Genomic DNA, 25,100 nt, shown 5'->3' with positions numbered 1-25,100 from the left:
TTTTAATCAATGTCGTGTTGCACTATATTTTTTTAAAGCGTTATCTGATCCCCTGGTCTGCTTTTTGGTAGCAACGTTCCTATGGGCCTGCATAAGAAAGAAGAAAGAGGAGGGGGATGCTGCCAATAGGGTTGTTTGCGATGAGGTAAAGTTTTTTTTTCTTGGATAATATTGGGGGCAGCTCAGGAAACTAGAGTTTTTAGTATGTGGAATGATTTTGTTGCAATAGGCTTTTTTTATCCTAAGATGAACCATGAATTATTTATTGATATTATTATGTATTATTCTGTGCTTTTATGATCATTTTTAACTGGATCGAATAAAGATTGAATTGAAAAACAATGCAAGGAAGCCAGAACATGCATGAGTCTTAAGATGAGCACTGCCTCCTTTGATGTCAAGGCATTTGCCTTGGTAGTATCCTTAAGCTTAGACTTAAGGGAGCTGAAGGAATAAGAGGACAGGAAAGTAACTTGTTAATTTGAACATATTTTGATAAGAGTTAAGCAACTTTCTTCAATTTTTATATTTACAGTAGGGTAAAGCTAGAGGTATCATGCAGACTTTCACCTACTCACATACTCTGTGCTGCAAGACAGCTCCTGGAGCCGCTGATCCTCTACCCCACTTAAACTGAAACCTGCCAATGTCTGCTTACTGACTGCACTACCAACAGCACCTCAGAGTACTGTCTTACAGTGCTGCACTTTGCTTGCTTTCTGCCCCTCCTGCTATTCGTTGTCCCTTCCTGCAGCTCGCTGTCTGAGCCAACAACTTCATGGGTAAATGGACATGGGAGACTTTTCTAATGAATAGAAATGGGTTAGGTGCTTCAGCAAGAATATTGGTTCTCCTGGAAACTTGGCTGTAGTATTGCCTGAAGAGCAATCTTGCAGCCACCTCGACTGCAAACTATATGAATTACAAATGGAGACGTGATTGATGTCTGTGTTTGCTACAACATGTTGAAAGGCACAAGGCTAAGTTTCTATGTTGTTAGAAATTTCTAATGATTACTGACAGATGGGACATTATTTCAAGACAACCTTTTTTCTGTAAAGAATATTAGACTTATTGGAAAAGAAACCAGGGTAAATTGAGGAAACAAATATATGGTAACGTGGTGAGTGGGTGAGAAATGGAGCTTATATCTGAGACAGAGGTGACAACAATCCCCCTAAGGACTCATTCTTTCATGTGGAAGAAAGGAACAGACTTTTGTCCTATGGTCTCAGAACATTTCAAATGAAGCTCAAGGACATATTCCAATAAATTGTATGACAGCTACTAACACTGAACAAAAAGATCTTAGCTAATCAAAGTGACAAGGTAGCGGCAGTGTGACCTTTCAGAGACAAGAATATTGCAAGCTCATGGGAAAGCACCACTTAGATTATTATTATACAATGGATAACTCTCATCAACTTTTAACAAATATAGATGCTCGATGACGTGTGTACGTGTAAGCATGACAGTCAGAAATACTCCATAAAACGTGTGGATGCGAAACATAATATTTCCTAATTATTTGCAATGGGTCACAATGTTAGATAGGGAATTGTTTCACTAATAGCGATTTATAGTCCACACTATACCAAGTACAATCTAGCTAGTAAAGATGCATGAGCAACCCTAGACTCCTCGCGCTGCTCTAGTGCAAATGTATAGTCGTTTTGGCAGTTGGCGATGTATTTTTGTACAGTGACTTCTAATACATTATACAGATTATGAAGCAGTAGCAGGAATGGATAACATTGTGCATGTGAATTATGAGGGATTTACGTCCTTATAAATATAAAATATGCCGTTTTGGATTACCAAAATGAGGAACAACAGTGCCAGCCATGTGAGTTCAGTGGGAGATTAAGAGAATGGTCTGCTTTTAAATATGCATTGAAAATGTGTTTACATAACATTTCTGGGTATTTATTTTCCTCACCAGACGCCAGACTTTGGATCGGACAAGCTAGAATGAATGTCTCTAGACCAGTCATCAAACTGCTCTTGTTCATAAATTTTAAACTGTTCCATGATTTCATCTCCAACGCGATGGAAGGATCGGAATCCAGACAGGTCAGACAGAAGAACTTCAGCAGTCTTGATAGTGTCATCCACCTAAAAAAAAAGTTAGTGGCACAATGATTTTCTGGCCACAACCGCAAAAAAGCAATGTTATTTAACTGCATTAATATTCCACATTTAATGGTAGTGTAAATGAAAATAAGAGAAATTAGCTTGATATGGACGTTAGGAGGGTCTAGCAAGTTCAACGTGCCTGCTGTGTCATGAGGTCAAGGCAAGCCCTGCTGCTGTCAGATGTAACCCTATGTACTGTAGATCTACTGAACTAGCCCAGCAGACTTGTGACAGCTGCCTCCTGAAGATGAATGGTCCGGTTATAGAACCTCTGCTGTCTATATTATCTCAGATGATCTTTACTGCGTTTTGAAAATTATATCGCAGGTCTGCTCTTTGTCTGCTGCACGCTAAAGACGAGAATGTGCTTCACAGGTATAGGTGTAGGTGTAGTCTTAGGAAGCATCCCATAATTTTGATCCAGAATGAAGGTCAGTCCTCTGAGGATGTGGATGCTAGGTTGTTTGCACCGCTCTACGCTTATATTTGGGGGGTGGAAGCACTAGATGCCAGGCTCCAAAGTACACTCACCGATAAGAGCAAGATATTTACCTGTAACAAATGTTTTAAGGCTTTGCTTAGTTAAGCATTCACATACAGTTTGTAATTCAGCAATGTAGTGATTGAGCATGGAATGATGTCTTGCATTTTTCCTGCCACAAGCAGGATGTTTTCTATATCAAGATGGTATTTTTTTAAAGTAAAATAAATATTTTCTGTAACAAAATGACAGAAAAAACACTCTAGAGGTCAAACACAATGGAAACTGCATCTTTAGGGCATACGAAAAAAGGGTGAAGAGAGTGTGGGAAAACAGGGAGAGAAGTAGGTTTCCCTACATAAATCACACTTAGGAGGGAACATGATGTATATGACTGGGCTTTTTAAAATAGTCAGCTGTGAAAAACTGTTGTAGCAGTTAGGTTAGCGGTGGGAGTATACTGTAAATGGTGGACACAGCTGGAATTTGTTGTTGGTCAGCAGCTGGCCCCTGTGATGACCTAATGTTTACTTCCTTCTCTTTGCAGGAACAAAATTGCTTAAGCAGATAAGTACACACAATTTAAAAGGGTAATTAAAGAAAATCGGAATGCACTGCTGAATGAGGCAATAATTGATTTGTGTATGGTTTCAAATGCACACATTTAACAAGCAGATGTTGTTATAGCTAGAACAATGCATCAAATAAACTTAGTGCAAGGACTCTACCAACAGCAGTGCATCTTGGCTAACCTAGATTATATCCCCTGCTGGATTTAGTTCTAGGTTTTCAGATTATGATTTGGTCAGAATTATAGTGAGCAACCTTAATAGAAACTTTTCAGCACCCAGAAGACCTAAGTCTTTGGGGACCAGTGTCTATGTATGGAGTTGTGAATATATCTTAAGAAGCAAAGTATTTATCAGGCAGTTTGCTCTCCACAGTTTCAGCAGTCAGACTCTCTATGCTGAGTCTAATATGTTTACAACTCATTACCCAATGTACACCCATAAAATACAAACATTCCTAAAGAGCACTAAGTTCTTCTTGACCAGTATTAAGTGTTTCATACAAGCTCTGGCGAGGACATGCGCATGAGTGAAACATGCACCACTACTCAATGGTAAACCACAGACTACTGAGGTGTTTATATCAAGTGTGTTTATTTATTCATCCAGCCTCTCAAAGCAAAGAGATAAGAAAAAATAAAAAGACTATTGACTGATAATTGGAAAATTACAGAACATCTTCAATAAATTAATACATCTTAATTTACCTTTGAAGGACCTCAGATACGTAAATATTTATTGAGATGACTCACAACCAAACAATAGTTTATTTGATTCAGATCTCAACTGAGATCAACAAATACAGATATAAGATTATTATTATTGAGTTTAAAATAATTAAAATTGTAAAACTTTTAAAATACACTATAGAATGGAAAAGTAATAATGTTTTATCGTCTACTTATACAACATTCAATAAAATAAAATAAAGATGTTAAGATTGTGCGCTTTACCTTTAGAACAGCTTCAAGAAACTTTTAAAAAACTTAAACAAGTTATGGCATACAAATTCATTGACTGGAGAATTACACAACATAATTAAATCATGGGCCAAGACAGCATAATACTTTAGTAGAATTGGGGTTATATATCGCCGTCGAGCCTCTACCACACTCGCATTAGAACAGATTAATAAAACCTAAAGCAAATCTTGTGGACCACCTTAGCACAATTCACATATGCCTTTAGAGTTATTTGTACCGTCCCAGCTAGGTAAGAATGTTGCTAAAGGGAGTATACCCAAACGTAAAAGCAGAATACAGCGCCTTACCCCGTGCTCTAGTTGAAATCGTAAATAGGGAGCACAAGTTTTAAATTCTATATTTTCTGCGAACGCTTTATAATGCTTCAATTGAATGCAATAATCTTTATCCATTTCATAGCTGATTCTAAGGGCCAAATGTTTTAAAAACTGTTTCAAGAGCGCTGGAGACCACTCCTGTAAAAGTGCAACAGTGCATTGTGAAACCTCAAAAGCTTTAATTATATTCCTATTGAAAGTATACCCAGACGCCTCCTCTCTAAAAGTCACCAGTTTTAACAAATGCCTTAATGCGTCTGGTGCTGCATGTAAGAGGTTGTACGCCCATCTATGATATTGGAAATTACTCGAGCAGAAATGCCCGTTAGAGATAGCTTGAGGCGGAGAGCTTGGACTGGTATTGACTGCGATACTTTTGCCAATTTTCAGAGTATGGTTCCCTCCTTTACTTTAATAGATTGCCATGTTTTAATTTGTGTGTATTCCATGGCATATGATAGAATCGGAGGGATTTTCATGCCATAAACCTCCAGCATTGGCATAAAATGTCTATTTCCCGTGGAATGATACAGTCTCTGTAGAGCCCCAACGTGGGATTCTACCTTCCGACAAATGTTGGAGGTGGGCTGTGTCTTGTAAATTATAAGTGAAAATACGGCCCAAATAGACATACTCTTTTACTGTCTCGATTGGTTCACCTCCAAATGACCATATATAAGATAAATGTTTCCTTCTGCCACTGAAAGGGAGAGCTTTAGTTTTAGTAATATAAGTGACTCACAAGACCAACCTCTCCCTCTTATGGGGCTAAGGTGTATACTTTGGACAAACTGAAGAGTCTAGAAAGGACTGCCAAATCTTCACAATTTTCTGGACAAGTGAACCAAACTATTAGCACCATCCCATGCCACTTTATGATGTGCTACAAAGATTAAATAAGAAAATGCACACACAACACCCCAAATTAAAACTGCTCATCATTTAAAACTCAATCCTACTAAAAGTGAACTTCTTCTTATTAATTCATCTGAGTCTCCACTACTGGCTCAAACCTGGGTTGATCCACTTAGAGTACCTAGCTGAAATTCTGCCATCATTGACTGTGCCAAATCCTTCAGGGTGATTCTCGATAAAATAGTTAGGGTCCGATTTAGAGTTTGCAAGGCGGAGGTATGACCGTGTTATACGTAAACCTCTTGTTGCAAAGTCATCCTGTGCCCTGGGCACCCCCCAACATTTGCTGAATGTTACTGGCGGTAACTGACTCTGACTGACCCTGGGCTCTGCCTAACCTGGCCCAGGGCCAGTGCTATGCTGAAAGAGACACATTTAGAATACAATGAAAACACCTACATACACTAGGGTACACTAAGGGTTGGGGTACCCCTGTGGTTAGCATGACCTACTCTATCAGACCCTATTAAATATTAGGGCAGGGGGATTAAAACCACCTAGAAGTCCCTAGCCCACAATTAGGCATGGCAGTTTAGAGGCCAGTAGCTTTGTTTCTGCACTCGCACGTGTGCACTGCTGAAGCCTGAGGTCAGTTTAAAAGTAGCCCTGGGTGGCAGGACTGCTTTTAAAAAGTCAAATGTGCTCAAACTGGACTTTGGGGGCACTTAAAAATGGATAACCGACAATGTGTTGGCACATTAGGAACCCCCAGGGTCTCCCCTAAGTGTCCCAGGGGCGTGGGGGGGGGGGAGGGGAGCAGGTATTTATAAGGTAGACCCTCATAAAATGAGTTTTATTTGCCCTGTGTTAAGGGAAATTTTACATTTCACTCCCCACATTGTGATAAAGTGCTGCTCAAATTCGACTTTGATGCTAGGAGCCCTGTGGAGGGAGGATCTGCAATATTTCTACAGATTCAGAACCCCTAAAGTCTTCCCTAGTTGACCCATCGGGTGGGGGTCCTGTAGATACAAGCGAAGTACTTATAAAATATGTTTTTGTAAGTTCTGGTGCTGGAAAAATAGCCCAAGTCATTTTTCCCATTGAAAATCCCCTGCCACATAGGTTAACATAGCAGGAAGCTATTAACTAATAATTCTTGATAGGAGAGGGCTAGAAGTGCCATTTAAAGACTTCTGCGAATGGTATTAATAAACTCAAGAATATGATATGGTTGAATTTCTCCTAAAATGTACATACAAGAAGTTCTAAGATTTTCTTGTTTGTAAGTCCAGGTTCAGCCTTCCAGTGGTCTGTCCTAATTGGTCAGAGTTAAGTGGATTAGCCAGTCTGCCTAGAAGAGGTGATAAAGAGCCCCTGGGGTTAACAAGCTCTGCTGGGAGGGCAGTGTGCTGCTACACAGGAATGCCAGAGCAGGGGGAGGAGTCGTAAACCATGGTATTCAAAGAGAAGAGGAGGACTTGATGTCATCTACAACTCTAAACTTTTCACCTCAGCAAGAGCTTGGCTTACGGAAGGAATGCACAGATGCAAGGGGGAGAGTTTGTGGAAAGAAAGCCACCCTAGGGGTGAGTTTAGCCAGCTCTTACCTCACCTGCTGGAAAATCAGCCATTATAAATTTGGAGGAATTGGTGCACTGTGGGACAAAAAAATGCCACACTCTATAGGAAGTGGTCATATTCATGGGGAGTTGCCCTGCTCCCATTTATCTATTTATTTATTTAATGAGTTTTATATGGCGCTGGCTAGACCAGGAGGTATCACAGAGATTAACATGAGGAACATGAGTTACAGGTTACAAGTTACATTTGTTACAAAAGCAGAGTCAAACATGGGATAAAAAAGCAATGCTGCGGTAATACGTCAGAGAGAGGGGGAGGCAGGGTACAAAAACAGGGAGACGGGGAGAAACTGTGCCCAATGCCCGGCTGGGTAGGTGACGGCCGAGGGGATAAACCAGCTGTCTAGGCAGCTCCACCGGGCAACGGCAATAATGCTTGGACGCCACTGTCAGGAAATGGTCAGGTTTATTCTAAGAATGTTGAAATCAAATGAGGGAGAGATGAGAAATTGCAGTCCAATCAGAATCCAGGTGGGAAAGGTGATATTGTTTCGGTGGTTATCAAGGCGCAATCAGCAGGAGGCTCGGTGTCCGGGAGAGGAAGCCGCCTGCGAGCCGGAGAAAACTGGGGTCAGTACGGAGTTCGAGGGCGGGCACCATCTTAGGGGTGATCCCCTGCTTGACCTAGAGAACTTGGAATAAGTATCTGACAGGGGCAGAGCCTCTCAGATCTGCTGCTTGAAACTTAAGGAAGCAAGACGTTGCCATGCTGAGAAGTTGGGATGCAAAGTTCTAAGGCCTGTCCTCTGAAGACTGCACCAGCTAAAACTACAGCCCTGTGGATTACCTTGCTGCAAAAGAACTAAAGAGTGGACTCCTGCAAGCTACAGGTTAAGAGAGCTCACCTGGACCATCACCACCAAGGACCCTCAACCTGGAGAACACCAGTGGATTTGTAAGGGTTTTGTCCAAGTGGATTGTGGGAACTGAAGTACTCAACATTCAAGGACCATTTTGGAGCTTCCAGACTCTTGGAGTGAGTTTGAGACACTTTGGGACCCCTTGAGGAACTTCAGGAAGAAGTTTGGAGAACTTTGGAGCAACTTTGCAAAAAAAACTCCATAGAGGGACCCACTCAACCTGGCCAGCCAAGCCACCTGCCTTCAACCGTGAGCCGGCCAAGCCATCCAGGTTCGTCCCGCTAAAAGCTTGGTAGGTCCAACTTCCAGAGTTTGACCAGGAGTATAAAAAAATCCAAGGCTGGCGAACCCTCACCGAATCCGGCCTGGTGAAGAGCATCGAGGGACCCCGCGAGAAAAAGCTCAGTAAAAGTAAGAACGAAGAAAAGGTGACCGGAAGCAACCGCGAAAGCCAAGCCGCCTGTCTTCAACGGCGTGTCGGCCTGGATCCTGGGTTTGCTCCGTTGGAACGCTCCGAAGGTTGGACTTCCATAAGTTTGACCGGGAGCTCATCGCAAGGCTATCCGGCGAAACCTTACTGAATCCGCACTGTCTGAGAGCTTCGAGGGACCCCGGGAAGAAAAGCCCCAGAAAAGTTTCTAAGTCTGAAGGTAAAAACTGTGACCGGGACCTACCGCGAGTGGTAGTCAATCAGGGCTCCATCGCAGCCGGCCTGAAACTTTGACTTTGAGCCGGTCTATTGCGACCAGCTATCCCAATAAGGCGCTATATGCTTCTGAGTGCTATATAATGCTAAATCTTTGAAAATTCATATCTCTTGTTCCCTACATTGGATTTTTGTCGTTTTGGTGTTTTTAAAGATAAAAATATTTCCTATTTTTATAAATTGGTGTTGGATTTTTATTATGTGTTGTGTCTTAATTATTTACTGAGTTGGTGTTTTTAAATGCTTTACATACATGTCTTTGAAGTTAAGCCTGTCTGCTCACAGCCACATTACCAAGGGTTGAGCATAGGAATAATTTTCGAAGACCTATGCTGAGTCCTATCATGGGTTAGTGGCCTTATTGCCAGTGGCAGACCTACATTTGCCCCTACCAATAATCCACTTTCCAACACCTCGGATGGCCAGTACTCTGTTGGACCATTGGAGGAGTATGTCAGCAACGGAAGGGGAGTAGGCTCAGTCACTGACATGCTTTACTCCAACCATCTATAAATCAGGCGGACGGACTTGGCGTTTGGCAAAGAGAGTACTTCTCAGTACGTCCTCCGCTAAACTCTAAATCAGGCTTTTATCTAAGGAACAAACTCATTCTATGGCCACAAGTGCACTTTTTCTACTGTAAAGGGTCTGGGGAAATCAGCAATTTGTCTTTTAACAAGCACTTAAGACGACTGTAAAATCTCTTGTGTTGTCAAGGACTGACTATGGCAACCCTCTCTTGACCAAACTTCCCAAAGTGCATCTTGTTCCAGTGAAAGAAGTGCTATATGCAACAATACGATTAGTCTCTGGAATGAAAAGATGTGACCCCATTACCAGATTACCCCATTGGGGAGAGGATGTGGCCTTACCAGCTACAGCGGTCATCATCGAAGCTGCGGAACCGGGTTCGAGTCTCGGCAACGACGCTCAACATCCTGTGATTCTGGGTAAATCACTTAATCTCCCCGTGCCTAACAAAAATGAATGTGTCCTTGTGTAACAAAACTGGTGCTATGTAAAATGCTCTGATACCCGATATCTTCGGGTCCAGTTTGCGCTATATAAAACTCTAAAAACAAAATTTAAAAAAATTACACCACTGTTTTTAGAACTCCTGGCATTCAAAAATCAACACACAATGGCACCATCCATTTTTGGAAGTGCTACTAGAAGTTGAAACTCTCGATCCCCAGGTTTACATACCACTGCCTAGCTGTTTACATTTAAGACTGATCTGAAAATTCTTCTCTTTTCAAGATACTTTTAACCTGATTCTAGAGAATCTACTAGCTTGTAGCTTCCCTTGCTTGTGAACTCCTTCCTTGATACATTTGAGCTCCCTACATTTCTTACACAACTTCCTTTCCTTCTCCTTCCCAGTTTTCTTTTCATTGATTCTTTAGCCTCCTTCCACATACTACCTCCCTACATCACTCTTTCTTGCCTCCGCTACTCGATTATTATCATTTTTACATCATCTTAACCATGCCACGATCACTGATCTTGCATTAATATCTTTCACTTATACAGTTACATTGTACTTCCAGTCAGTTATGTAAATGATGAAGCATTGTGTAATGTTTAACCAGTTTATCTTTCACCTGTCATCCTCACTCAGCAATTTCAATTCACTGGAGTCACTGTTATGGCTGAGAGTGGTTAATTTTTCTAATGTAACATTACTTCTCATGTATAGTGCTTGAATGCCTTTGTGCTACTCACGGCTCTTATCTTTGTATCCCTTTGGTCTGTTCATCTCTCTCATGTAACTTAGCATTCCTTTTTTAACATGCTATATGACTTTTGTGCAATGTCCACACTATTTAAATTGCATAAATAAATCGAATAAACAGAACAGGCCAACCATCATGGCCGCTCGGACGTGAATCCGATCGGCTCTGTCCCAGGCCCGTGTATTAAGTAAAAAACAGGATACTGACTTCAGCGCGGAACCCGGCGCAAGCCGCGCAAGGGAAGGCGGGGCCCCGGAATGTTGTTTTAAGCCTCCGGGTGCCGCTGGTTGATCGTGGACAGGGGCGAGAAGAGAGGCATCCAGAGCGCCGCCGAGCACTTCAAAATGGCGGGGAAGAGCAGATCGTGGTAATGAGAGAGGGGATACTGCTGATGGACTGGCCAGCAAATAGAAGATGCAAGACGACCTACCCAGGGGAAAGCGTGCCGGTGACCGCCCGGCATTCGCTGATGCGCTAACCTGAAGACACCCCTAGGAGAGGCGAACTCCCCCAGCGACACGCGGCGGTCCTGAGCCTCAAGAGCTGAACGAAGGAAGGTCAGGGCTGTGGGGCTTTCCGCCCCCCCGGCAGGAGATGGGTGTTGCCAGGACCCCTCCGGTTGACAGCAGAGCCCCTCCACAATAGTAACGGTGACTGCTGGGCTAAAGCAGGGATGCCTGACCTCCTTCAGCTGATGCCTGACCTAAAGATGGCGCCAGCGATGCACTTTCGAATAGGTGCAGGGGAGATCGATGAGCCGGGGACACAGCCCTGATCCAAAGTAAACATTTAGGGCAACGGGCGCAGGCTCCCTCTCGACAATCCCTTTACCGGAGAAGTGCCCAGGATGAGGAGGGGAAGTCTGGAGGTCTGCAGCTCCGGAGAGGCCTGGGGGGCCCTGTTTGAAGCTCCCTAGAGAGGGGCTGAGACGCAGGGCCTGGCAGTCACGTGGTCTTTTGCTGACCTCCCCACAGGTGAAATCCTCTCTGGTGGCGATCTGCACTATGGAGAGGCGGCCCGGGCTGACCAGACCCCCTGTCTCCATATGCCCCCCAAAAAGGCCACCTGCAACAAAGTCTCCAATTACTTTGCTACACCTGGTGCAGGGATAGCTAAGGAGGCAGCGGTGCAATCGGGGGGCAGCATGGCACCCACCGGGAAGACTTATTGGCGTCCTTCAGGGATTTCAGGAAGGAGCTGAGGGAGGATATCAAGGCAGACATGGATGCCTCCTTCGACGCGATCAGAACAGAGATGAGGGGGAAGCTGGTGGCCTTACAGACTGATGTGGACTCAGTAGGAACGTGTACCCTAGATTTGGAAACGAAATGGCAGGAACTGGAAGAATGCATGGGGCCCCTGGAGGAGAGCTCTGCAAAGCTTCACGATCAGCTACGAGCTTCTGCTCTCAAGTGCGAGGACTTAGAGAATCGCTCCCGACAGGATAACATCAGGGTAAGAGGTCTGGAAGACGGCTGTGAGGGCCCTGATCTGGAGGCATTCATGGTAGGTCTCTTCTCCACAGTCCTCGGAGAAGGAAGCCCAGAGGTGCAACTGGAGCGGGTACATAGAGTGGGCCCGAGGCTACCCTGCGACAACAGGAGACTAAGAGACGGATTAGCAAAATTCAGCTCCTTCAAAAAGAAAGAACTGGTTCTTCAAAAAGCAAGAGGAACAGACAAACTAACATTCCAAAACGTCTCATGCTCACTTTTCCAGGACGTGGCGCAGGGCACCTTGGCACAACGACAGCAGTTCCGGCCGATCACAGAAGCCCTGCATGAACGTCAAATAAAGTACAGTTGGACCTACCCCTTTGGCATCACCTTCCAAATGGACAATAAGCAGCTCCACTGCACAGAGATAGATGAAGCGGCGGACCCTCTGGGAATCAAACTCCCCCTCTCGACTCGAGCGTCAACATCGAAGACGACATTGGTGGACGACTGGACGAGGGAGTAAAAAAGCACCAGACTGAAGTTGGGTGAGCCTGGGATCTCGGGCTTGGTCCCACGCAAGCAGACCACTCAAAGCTAGTCTTCTCTAGACTTATGGTGAGGGGGGTTATAGGAGGGAGAACGAAGGGTAATAGCTCCCTTATAGGTGCTTTAAGAGCCGAGACTCATATTCTGATAGGCACTTCGGGTCTTATGATCCTGTTAAAACTCAGGTTTGAGGGTGATAGAAATTTTTACAACAATGAGCACGTCAGTACACTAGCGAAATGGTTAAGGGGTTCCTGGGAGTCAAAGTGGGCTTACTCCTAGAGTTGGACATAGTGAGGCCTACTTCTGGGATTGAAGACCCCACCACTCACAGTTCATGTTTTTTCTTGTTTTATAAGTTGTGTATCATGGGGTTCACAAATTTGAGGACTCTAGCAGGGTCGAGGTGGGGAGCGGGGTTGCTTATGGGGAGGTCGAAACAGGAGCCGCAGAAGGGGGGGGTCTGTATACAGTGATATATGGCAGTTAATTGCCTTTCCTGGAATGTCATGGGGCTTAAGTCCCCTAACAGGAGACAGAGCCTATGGAAGTTCCTAACTGACCACCAGATTCTGATAGCCACCCTGCAGGAAACCCATTTAAAGAAAAGTGAGGCAGTTCGGTTGAAACACAAACGGTAGCTGCAGATTTTTCGCTCCTCGGCCCCCATGAAACACAATGGAGTGGCAGGGCGTTTTTCTGATGGTTTGGGGGGAGATCAGGGGTCAATCCTGCACCATTGGCACGATCTATGCACCTAACACAGGTCAACTGGACTTTCTGGAGGCTTTTTTAACAACACCGGAGGGGTTTGCATGGGAGACATTCTATTGTTGGGGGACTTCAACCTCATATGGGACCCTGTATTAGACACAACCCATCCTCACAGGGCAGCAGGAGGGGCATTCAGTAGGGCCCTCAAAGCCTCTCTTCAGTGTTTGGGCCTACTAGACACTTGGAGGGAAGCCCACCCCACGTCAAAGGACTACTCTTTTTTTCTCACTCCCACAGAACCTACTCTAGATTAGACCATATTTTTCTTAGCCAATCCCTTCTATTCACAGTTGCAGGTGCTATGTTTCACCCCATTTGCCTTTCCAGCCATGCACCCCTGGAGATAATATTAAATTGGCCAGCCCCGTCTTCGAAACACAGGAGATGGTATTTCCCTAATTTTCTCAGCAGGGATAGACTCCTTAGGGATGAACTAAAAACGTCAATCACTGAGTACTTTAATACCAACGGCCCACCCTTACATCTTATGCAACCAACTGGGACGCCTTCAAGGCGGTTGTTAGGGGCAAATGCATAGAGTTAGCCACCACGCTTAGAAACCAGCAGAAGGGGAGGAGACTTCTATTAGAAGGGGAACTTCAAACTGCAGAAAAAATGCACCATGAGTCCCCGTCGATCCAAACTCACCGCACTGTCACTTCCCTAAAAGGTAAACTAAAGGCCATTTACACCAATAGGGCAGCGATTTCCATTCTAAGGCTTCAGGCTCAAGGCTATGAAAGTGGCAACAAGATAGGCACAGTATTGGCGTGGCAACTGAGGGCAAAACCAGAAAAAGAATATATCAAGCAAATAGTGGACGACATGGGCGTATCCCATAATAATGAGGAGAGCAAAGCTAACGCTTTTGGGAAGTTTTATCGCAACATTTACACCGCCGACCCGCTAGAGGCCCGAGCTCAGGAAAGCTATCTGGCACCCCACAACCTACCTCAGGTTTCTGACCACACCAAACGAGTAACTTAGTCGGCCCTTGACCAGGGAAGAGGTACATAAAGAGATAGACGCTCTGAAACTGCAGAAAGCCCCGGCCCAGACGGGCTCAATGCCCAATTCTATTGTACTTTCGCTCCCGAGCTGACTCCCCATTTGGTGACCCTTTTTAACGATACAGTAAATGCCCAAAGGGTGACGAATACCATGGGAGAGGCGTTAGTCACACTTATCCCCAAACAGGAAAGGACCCTAAAGTGTGCGCCTCATACAGGCCCGTTGTGCTTTTGAACCTGGACGCAAAATTGTACTCTAAAATACAAGCCACCCGCCTTGAAAATCTCCTCCCTGCGTTGATCGACCCTGATCAGTCGGGGTTTATTAAGGGCAGGCAGACCCACGACAATTTACGGAGAATAGCCCATATAATCAAGAAGGTACAGAAGAAAGGCATTCCGGTGGCCCTGCTCTCATTAGATGCAGAGAAGGCCTTCAATCGGGTTGACTGGCCCTTCCTCTTACGAACATTGAGACGATTTGGCTTTAGTGACACATTTATTGGTATGGTGCGGGCCAACTATCACTCTCCCAGGTCGAGTGTCCTTGTAAACGGGGTGGGATCCGATGCTTTTGCACTCTCGTGGGGGACAAGGCAGGGTTGCCTCCTGTCCCCCATGCTTTTTGCGCTTAGCATCGAACCCCTGGCGGAGAGTATTAGGGCGAATACAGATATAAAAGGGGTTACATTTGGCACGGATGACAATAAGATCTCCCTCTTTGCGGATGACGTTCTACTTCCTATCACTGACCCGCTGACCTCGTTCCCAGCCATTCCAGAGGAGCTTGATCGCTTTGAACTGGTATCAGGCTCTAAGGTGAATCATTCAAAGTCATTCTTACTAAACCTAACTCTGCCGGGTGAGGAGTTGGATCGAATAAAGAAGATCTCCCCTTTGTCCTGCACGGGCAAAGACATCACATATCTGGGGGTCAAGCTCACTCCAAAAATTGCCGGCCTCTATAAGGCCAATTATCCACCTTTGTTACGACAGATTAAGGCAGACCTTGTTTTGGTGGAAAGCTGCCTATACCTCCTGGATAGGGAGAATAAACGCAATTAAGATGAATGACCTCCCTAGGCTTCTCTATCTCTTTCAGGGCCTGCCGATACCAGTAGACAGGGAACTATTCATCGATCTAAAAAGGGTGATCACTAAATTCATATGGCAGGGACAAAGAGCCTGACTATCATATCGAGTTTTAACTAGATTACGAGTTGAGGGTGGCTTAGCCCTCCTGGACTTCTGGGAGTATTACAGAGCTGCTCAGCTCCGGGTAATGACGGAATGGTCCCTCAGAGAGTCCGAAAAACATTGGCTCCATATAGACAGTCAAATAACTGGCAGGACCATGTGGGACCTTTTATTGTTAAAGAAGCAGCATAGGGCCCCAAACACTTACCTCAGCACCCCCACAGCCACTACTTTGCGGGTATGGGACATACTCACAAAAACACTATTACAGACAACCTTCCCCTCACCCTACACCCCCATTCATTTCAACCCAGCGTTCCCCCCAGCACTGCGAAATGGACCATTTAAGCAATTGAGATTACGGGGTTGCCTTATGATTTCTCATCTATACAAACAAGCATTGAAAATGCAATAGGTCTTGCCTTTGATTAAGTTAAAGCCATTTGCTTTGCTAATGGTATTGTATTCTAGCTTTGCATTATTTAGTGTATATTTGTGATATGTGCATATATTTGCATATATTTACTCTCTCCTCGCCCCTTTCGTCTGCCTCATGCTATTGTAATCCTCACTATAGGAAATTAACACATACTATTCTTCTATTCATTCACCTCCCAAATCTGAAACACTGCTCTTTTCCTACTAACGCTATGCTTTAAACTACTACACAGCTAACAAAACAATTCTAACTACATACAACTACAACATATCACAAATATACACCTAATAATGCAAAGCTAGAATACAATGCCATTAGCAAAGCAAAGGCTTTAATGTAATCAAAGGCGAGACCTATTGCATTTTTAATGCTTGTTTTTGATTGTACTTAAGCCCTCCATGAAAGAGAATGGGTTTTCCAGCTCTGTGAATGGGTTTTCCAGCTCTGTGCCTTGTGTGCTTCTCCCCCGCCTCATGTTGCTGCCTCCCTCTTGTTGCAAACTCTCTCTTATCTGCTTCTCCCCCACCAAACTCCCCCGAACTCATTTTTGCTCACCCTCTTGTGCTGTTTTTTCCATCCCCACCCAGTCCCCGTTTGCGTCCCTCCATCCGCTTCTTAGTTGCTCTCACCACCTTTCTTCTAAATATTTGTATTTCTTTTTTGAAGAGGCGCTTGTAGCAAATTGTTGCCAGCTCCCCCACCTTAAAAAATGCTTTTGCACAACTTCTGTTTCTTCTTTTGTTTATACCGATCCATCTCGAGTCTGAAAATTGAACAATGGCACCTGCATCGTTTTGTTGGCACGCACGTCTGAACTAATGCATGCATGTGCCTACAAAATGACTCGGCCACATCATTGCACTTTTTAAAAATGTTCTTTCTTTTGGCAATGCAGAACAGCTTCACTAGAAGGTATATGCAGAGTCAGTAGATCCCAAAAGTGAGGCCTCTTGACTCTCTCAATGCCCTAGTTTTTAAACTTTTGCACCATATCTTAACTATTGTTATTGTATATTGTACTTTATGATGTGCTCTTGTATGATCCATTTACCTGTGATCGAATAAAGAAAGGATTGATTGACTTTGCCAATGCTTGTTGCACCGTATGAGGACCTCCACATCAGGTAAAATGCCTTGCATGTTCAGGCCCTGCTGCAAGGCACCCCTGATGCATTTGAGGAGGAGCCCGGATGTACCCCAAACAGTGTCACAAATACATACAGCGTCTGTGTGCCGGAGCCCAGCACCAAGGAAGGGAGCGCACTCCTCTCCAGAGGGAGAAGTTCCTGGAAACAGGACCAAGATCACACAGAGCGCCCTCTGGGGAGGATCGCCATGTGTTGGATTCCCAGAAAAAGGACCTGCTAAAATTATTTTACGTGTCATGAACTGCCAAAACTCCGCAAATGCATCTGCCTCATGTTTCTAGACTGGACGAGCTCCTGAAAACAGCCTCAGTCAGGCCCTCACGCTGCAGAGGGGATTTTATATTCACTTGCACTTCCTTGAAAAATGGCGACGTGTTCAGCAGAGTCTTCAGAACAATTTAAATTCAATATCGATCAACAACAATTCGGTCTACATGGAAGAAATTACAAATCTGACTATAAACCATTGCATAATCGCTTAGAAACAATAGCATTTTGAACCTTGTGCTATGCAAACAGAATATAAACACTACGACATCAGTGTGCCATTGCAGGATGCACACATTCCAAGGGCTCTACGTCTCTTGTGGTATAAGGGAGCATTCAGGCAGCTCCCTCGGATGGAAGAACTGGGGGGCAGCATGACTCTGTTTTAGGGAGCACACAATGTGAGACTGAAAGTGATCTGGACAATCCCATTGACAAGCTGACTCCGCGTGCACCTCTCATGTCCGCGCAGGAACAGCGAGCAGGAGACAGAGATGGACAGGAGATGTGCACGTGTACACATGACCCGTAAGGGACAGGAGATGTGCACGTGTACACATGACCCGTACGCGTCACTGGCGTAACGAAACTCGAGGGGGCCTCCCTGCAAGGCACGTTGAGTGCCCCCCTCCAGGCTCAATCAGGAGCTCTGCAGCCAGAGTGCTGTGCTGAGGTGGCCCCCTGGAGCTTGGGGGCCCCCCTGCACCGCAGGGGTTGCGGGGACCTGTGTTACACCCCTGGTACACGTGCACATCTCCTCTCCGTACGCGTGCACATCTCCTGTCCCCCTTCGGAAGCAAAACCCACAACAATAGATCTCGCCCAGGCGAGCAACGCATGCGCTGCGTCGCTAGGCGAGACCTAAAAAGGGGAACTTCTGAAGTTTGTGGAGTGCGCCCAAGCTTTCCAATTACAGCCCGCACATGGCTTCCATTATACACAGCACAAACACTGGGTGCAGCAACCCTGGCTGGCCGCTACCAGGGACCTGCTTTCACTTGGGATATTCGCACAATCAGGGGCATCCACTAAGGGGACTATCTCTTTTTTATACTTCATTATTAGGGTGTTGAGCCCACAGTCGACTCCTAGGCACAGGGCTTTCTGGGACCCTACTCTTTCTAGGCCAGTGGAGGAGAAACAATGGAACCGCTTGTACAAGGACAACGCCAAACACAACCGCTCTATGCACCTACTAGAGGCTCGCTATAAATTAATGTATGACTGGTACTGGCATCCCCAGATATTACATAAATGATTCCCTAACACGACGGATAGATGTTGGAGGGGGTGTGGGCTTTTGGGAGACTTCCGGCATATCTGGTGGGACTGCCCCTCTATTCAACCTTTCTGGAAGGAAATCCTCTCACAGATCAAACTGATACTAGGGTACCCCATCCTGGAAACCATGGAAAACACCCTCCTGGGGCTTCGGGACCCGATACTGAGCGGCAAACGTATGGCGATCGCTCCATCATGTAGCTGAGCTAGGCACCGCTAAGATGGCTATTGCACTGGCCTGGAAAAAGGCAGAGGCCCCGTCAATTACGCAGTGGCACGCTAGGTTGTGGTGAGCGCTGGCTCTGGAGAGGTTGACAGACATAACAGATGATTCAAGAAAGGGGTTTGAGTACATCTGGTCTCCGCTAGAGGAATATCTGTCAGAGGGCCTGCCTTTATTCGCATGTAGCCCCAGACTGCGAGCACTTCACCTTTTTCGCATTTAATTGAAGGGGGAGACCTTCAGGCGTGTATAAGGTGAGAGAGGTCCGGCCCCAGCCCCCGCCCACGAGACCACCCCACCTTGGAGCCCGCTTTCGAACATAATCACCATGATACACTTGTTCGGTTCACACTTTAGTTTTTCTTTTTCTGTTTATAATTCTTGGGCTTAAATTTTTCCTCTTCTTTACGTAGGGCTTAAAGTTGGGATAGGATGCACTAGTACACCCCAGCATAGGTCCCACACCATGGCAATTTGATAAGTGAAGCTATACACAATATTAAATGTGTAGGAGGGGACATTATAGCACAAACACCTATGGGGCCGAGTCCTTTTTAACAAGAGGTGTGTATCTGGAAGCTATCTGTAACTCTTGGCCTGTATGCTGAACTTGTTGCGACTACCATGTTCTTCTTTGTATTGGTACAAACTAAATAAAAAGACTTTGAAACAAATAAGCAGAACAGAACACCTGGGATATTAGACCTTTTTAGAAAAATACAAGTTTATTGCAACAGTAAATTGTTACAAATACTGTCCAGTCTGCTCGATATTTTGTGTTTTAGACTGTACAACACTAGTGCTTTGAACCTAACTAACTCTTCAACCAGGTTTCTTTACTGATGGCTAACTGTAAAGCAAATAACTTCAGATAGTCTATGCTAAGAAATAAACCTATTACCTTTAGTTCCAACTGACGCACCCAAACTATATTGTTCACAACTTCTGGAAGGTTCTTTCCTGCAAGTGGGCCAGATGATTCACCAGGGGTTCCATGACAGCGACTCTCGAAGTCCGATCGAAATCCTGCATACGAAATTTAAGCACATAAAGGTAAGACAAATAGGTAGTAAGAAGTACCAGTGCACAAAAACTATTTTCCAATCACCAATGTTTGCTAATTGGCTCAATGTTGTTTTTGTAAGATTAGCACAACAAGCTGTTGTAGGTGCACCGACAGTACAACAAATAACAAACAAACACAGGCAAAATCAACAGGCTTGGCTTTCATTTTTGTAATGAAATGCCTCTTTTTGTATGGCCACCCCCAAGTTTTTCGACAGATGCTGCTGTTTTTTTCTCCAGGGACCACTGCCAGTCTTTAAAAAATGAAAGGAAAACGTTTTTTTTTTTTTTTTTTTTTAAAAGGCACCCCCTTTTCCTTTAAGGAAAACGAGCTGCATTTGAAAAAAAAAACTGCTTTATTTAAAAGCAGTCCCAGACATGGTGGTCTGCTGAGCCAGGTAGGCCACCATACCTCGGAGGGCCTGCCATTCCAAATGGGGTCGCAAATTGCGAGAGGCTCATTAATATTCATGAGCCTCTCTATTTGCGACCCCATTGGGAATCGCAAAATAGTGTAATAACACTGTTGTACATGCATAATACTGTTTCGCAAATTGGGAGTCCTAGCCCTAAATTCTTATAAAAATACAGTCTATTTTTATAAATTGGTGTAAGATTTCTTCAGTTTAGTGTTATTTCCTCTTCAATTGTTTTGGTGCAGTTTAAATGCTTAACACGTACCACGGGTAAGGAAACGTTCCTGAAAATTGCGCACTATTGGTAACTATACTCCAGCACGCATCGCCTGGCGGAAACCACACAGCGACGATCGCTGTTGGCGCCGGTGTGGGCAGACAGGCACATTGACGCACATTCTATGGCAGTGTCCTAAGATACAAGCCTTTTGGGACTCTATCCTATCTGATATTGACACCATTTACCAGACGGAACTGCCTAGATTTCCCAGTTATATCCTTTCAGGGGTCCCCAACCCTCTTACATATCCTATAAGGGCAGAGCGATTACTTTGGCATTAGAGGGTGGCTAAACAAGTGCTATTATCAAGGTGGGGAAAGGAAGACATCCCAACAAAGCTAGACTGGCTTCATAGAGTCTGGGAGGTTGTGGGTATGGAAAGGATCACAGCTGGGATTCACCGCACATTGTCCAAATTTGATAAGCCCTGGGGCTCCACCGTGGCTTATTTATCCTCGGAGTTTGTAGAACTCACATGCCCAAGGAATCTACGAGTACTCCGGTTTCCCACTACACCCCTTGCTGGTGAGCAGACCACCTAGGAAGCGGTGGTGCTCCCCATTGGCTAGAACCTTACTCAGCCGAGTGACGGGAAATATGTGTAGGCCTCTTTTCTATCCCTCTGGTTTTCTTTTTCTCTCTTTCTTCTCTATCTTTTACAATACAGGTATATATTTTGCTATTTCCCACCGGCCACTGGTTGTAGGTGGGTGTTGTGATTAAATTGGTCACCTAAAACTGAAATAAAATGCTTTAAACCATAAATGCTTAACACTTGTTTCTCTGTGTAAGCTTTGCTGCTCAGTGCCACAGCTACTCAGGAATTGAGCTGAGGGTTTAACAAACAAAACCCAAGGGTCCTAAAGGGGTTGGTAAGTGTATTACACAGTGAGATTGCAATCCCACACCATATACTACACCCCATTTCCTCACAATTTTCATTTATATTCAGAAGAAATGGTGTTGCCATTTAATGGTGGTGGTGGTGGTGGTAATGTTGGTGGAGGGTGTGGTAATAGTAACAGTGGTGGTAATGGTAGCAGTGGTGGCTTTTGGTAATGTCGCTGGAGGAAATAGTAATGGTGATTATGGTCGTAATGATGATGGTAGTGTTGGTGGTGGTAGTGCTCTCACACTCATGTTTTTCTCACCTGAATAATTTGTAGGGTAAAAAGTAGTTTATTAGCAATTGATGAAAGGCCTGCTAAGAAGAGGAAGATGAGGAGAAGTCGCAAGAGAAATGAGTGACAGGCGGAAGGATATGGAGAGACGAGAGCAGTCTTTATTGTGCAGTAAGGCAATGGGAAAGAGCCAGTGAACCAGCAGGGGAGCCACCATGCATGTTTGGGAGAAGAGCCACTGGGAAATCCGATTTGTTAAAAGGACCTGGTGGAAGCAGAATGTGACAGCATCACTTGAGCTGCTGGGTAAACTAAAAGTGTAAGTAACTGACCAGAAGCAAGAGAAGGGATACATGAAGGAGTACCATCACACAACAACTTTATGCTCAAACAGCAAAAACTTAACTTAAAATACATTTTTTAAAAAGAAGTAAATATCAGTGAAATGACATGGGCTCCGCTGTCAGCTCATTAAGCCAATGTCTACTATAGTAAAAGGCAGGACAGAGGGTCACTTAAGGGGGTGACCCAAAGCCCACTGGCTCGCTAAGCTTCTTTTTGTATTTTAAAAAAAAAAAAAGAAATCTGTTCATAGCAGTCTAAAAATAAAGGCACTGATGGTATACAGAAAAACCTGACCCTATTACAGTCAACCAAGTCTTGCAAGATTTAGCGGTCATAATGAGGTCAGGCTGACGTTCTCAATCTGCAAAGGGACAACCTAATAGCACAGCTATCTTCAGGTCAGGTTTGCAATTGAGTCCTGACAAAAGCAATGAAAAAGGCTGCCACAGTAAAAAATACAATTACACCAAAAAGTATAGTTTTAGATATAGATTGCATGAATAACAGACATTTGAATGTGTGATGATGGAATCTACTTTTTAGATGTAAAATAGTCCTTCATGCATTGCAATGCAAGCACTCTAAAGGCATGGAATGATACATCAAACAGAAACCAGCACACAGTAGGAGATTGACACTCCTCTGAGGTGGATCCATGGCCAACTCTTTGTATATTTGAAACAATTGATAACAAAAGATCTTCCAACCACCTGAAGCTGCCTGTAGTAAGACCTAAAAATGGCTGCAATTAATCACAGTAAAACGTAAATGCATATAGTCATTATAAAGTGCCACCCTGAAATTTCTTTCCAAAGGGATTGCTAAATACTTAGGCTGCAATGGGGCATATGTAGACATGCCTTTCCTGTTTCAAACTTTTTTTTATTACTAACAGGACAGGAAAATGGATCCACTACATCATTAAGTATATGTTTTCCAGTTCCAATACCAAAGAATTTTAAAGTAGCTGAATTTACCTCTTGATTCTCGAATTTCTCTAGCATAGTCAGCCATAAGATGCACCCACTGTGTCGGGAAATAGGAGATGTCAATTTGTTGTTGCCACCGTAGTGAGAGAAGGCGCTAAAGTGGGGCTGAGACTATCCGGTTGATAAGTAGGTCCTGGAGGCCTGTTATTCCTTTCTTGTAGTGGCCCAGCAAACCAAGTAATTGCATAGCGATGAGAAGCATGGAGCCAATTGCGTGTCTTCGACATTGATTGAAAGAAGTGTCGCAGCTGCAGGTATCTCCAAAAATGGGATCTGGGTAAGCCGTATGTGGCCGAGAGGACCATAAAGAGCATTAAGGCTCCGTCGGTCATGACATGGTCCACTTCAACAATGCCTTTGAGGCACCAGTTCTGCCAAATGAAGGACTTAGTCAATGGTCACAGCCACTTTACGCCATAGTGGGGCTTTAAGCTGATCGAGCCTGACCTCTTGGAGGAGCTCCTGTGTCATCTTCCAGATCTAATGTATTTATATAGTATTTTGGGGGTCCAATGACGTTTTGGGACCAGCATACTGGAGCGACATACGTTCCACCGCCTTGTAAAGCCTACATTCCAGTCTAACTCAAAACAGAGTTTCCATGTGAGGGTTCAGGTGATAAGCCATGTAGGATATATGATGAGCCCTGTGGGTGTGATGAGCCCTGTGGTATGATCAGACGAGTGGTAAGCAGATGTCTCCAGGAGTTGTGGTGGCATGTTGCTTGACTGTCGCAAACCAGGGTACATTAAAGTCCCAGACAATCTGCTGAATAGTTGTGTCAATCGGTCTAAAGTAGCTTGCCGGTGTATTAATTGGGAGCATGCCGAAAACATAATTGACCCAAGGAGCTGCTAGCATCTTGATCATTTGGACCCTGCCCCACAATGAGAGTAGGAGGGAGCTCGGGTGTTAAAGTCTACTTTTGTCTTCTCCAAAAGTGGGAGGATATTATCTTTGACCATGGTGGGAACGACAGTGCTAATCCGTATCCCCAGGGTACTTCAGCCCCGTTGGTCACTGATTTCGCTGGCAGCTGCCATGGGATGGAAGGTGTCGTGGGCATCGCCTCTGTTTTGGCCCAATTTATCCTGTACCCAGAGATGGCAGTAAAGTCATCACTGAAGTTACATGATTAATTAACGTCTAGAGCTCATTGTATGTGTATAAAAGCAGTTTGAGATCTCCTGTTGGAGTGCTTACTCCAGATATCGAAGTGGACGTCGGTGTGGTGATAGCCAATGCTTCCAAGGCCAACAGGAAAAGACGGGGCAGCAGAGGGCAGCCCTGCCCCAGTCCACGTCAGATTGGTATCCGGTCCGAGAGGGAAACCAAAGGACCTAGACTGTTGGAGTTGCATAGAGAAAACGGACCATTTTCAAGAAGCTGGGACCTATGCCGCAGCACTGCAAGATATAAAAAAGATAGGGCAACTCCAACCGGTTAAAAACCTTTTCGGCATCCAAGGAGAGTAACAATTTGTCCTCAACATCCTCCCTGGTCTGCCATAGGATTTGCAGCAAAGTGGTAAATGATGATGGGAAGAGTGGGCTGGCACGAATACTACTTGATTTCATGAACAAGAAGATGGATCACTTTTCCCAGTCAACTAACTAGAACCGTAGTCAGAACTTTGGCACAGTTCAAGAGGGAAATTGGGCGGTAGTTGGCACAGAAAAGCGGGCCCTTATGTGGCATAGGAATAAGAGTAACGTGAGCTCTACTAAATTCTTTTAGCAGAAAGCCTGTGGCTTTAGCCTCTTGGAATATATCTGTAAGAAGGGATATAGTGACAGACAGTGAAATTTTGTAGAACTATGGAAGCCATATTCACCGCGTGCCTTGCCTGTCACCATCCACTTGAGAGCCTCCCCCACCTCTTCTTCCATAATATCTTGTTCCATCTCCTCCCTCAGGTGAGTGGGGAGCTCAAGATGGTGAATCCGAGACAGGAAGGAGTCTTCTGCAATTGTATCATCCAGGTAGTCTGATGCATAGAGATTGGAGTAGAAGGTGGCAAATGCATGCGCAATAAGGTTTGATCTGGCGAGCAAGAAGCCGGAGGCATCATGTACCGATGGAACACTGTCTTGACCTCTCTTCGTGAAAACATGTAGTGCGAGGAGCCGCCCTTTTTTTTCACCCCATTCGTAGTTTTTCTGTTTATTCCTCATAAGTACCTTCTCCACAATCAATGTGTGTACCATGTTCAACTCGTATTTTTTGTTGAGAAGAGAGAGCAAGAGAATTGGCGTAGGCTGCGTGCAAGTACTT

At 44.7% G+C, this 25,100-nt stretch overlaps 1 protein-coding gene across 1 annotated transcript in view; it reads right to left on the bottom strand.

Moving 5' to 3' along the window:
• The window catches only part of DYNC2H1 (dynein cytoplasmic 2 heavy chain 1), a 1,714,832-nt gene that overhangs the window by 1,540,337 nt on the left and 149,395 nt on the right, over positions 1 to 25,100 (bottom strand). Inside the window, exons 10-11 of the mRNA XM_085621461.1 lie at positions 19,512 to 19,636; positions 1,940 to 2,115 (exon numbers count right to left, since the gene is read on the bottom strand). Coding sequence (XP_085477587.1) covers positions 1,940 to 2,115; positions 19,512 to 19,636 — 301 coding nt within the window. The remainder of the gene's footprint in view (positions 1 to 1,939; positions 2,116 to 19,511; positions 19,637 to 25,100) is intronic.

This window comes from Triturus cristatus, chromosome 8 (genome assembly GCF_964204655.1).
Source record: "Triturus cristatus chromosome 8, aTriCri1.1, whole genome shotgun sequence".
Lineage (NCBI taxonomy): Eukaryota > Metazoa > Chordata > Amphibia > Caudata > Salamandridae > Triturus > Triturus cristatus.
This window is presented reverse-complemented; position numbering and strand designations above follow the sequence as displayed.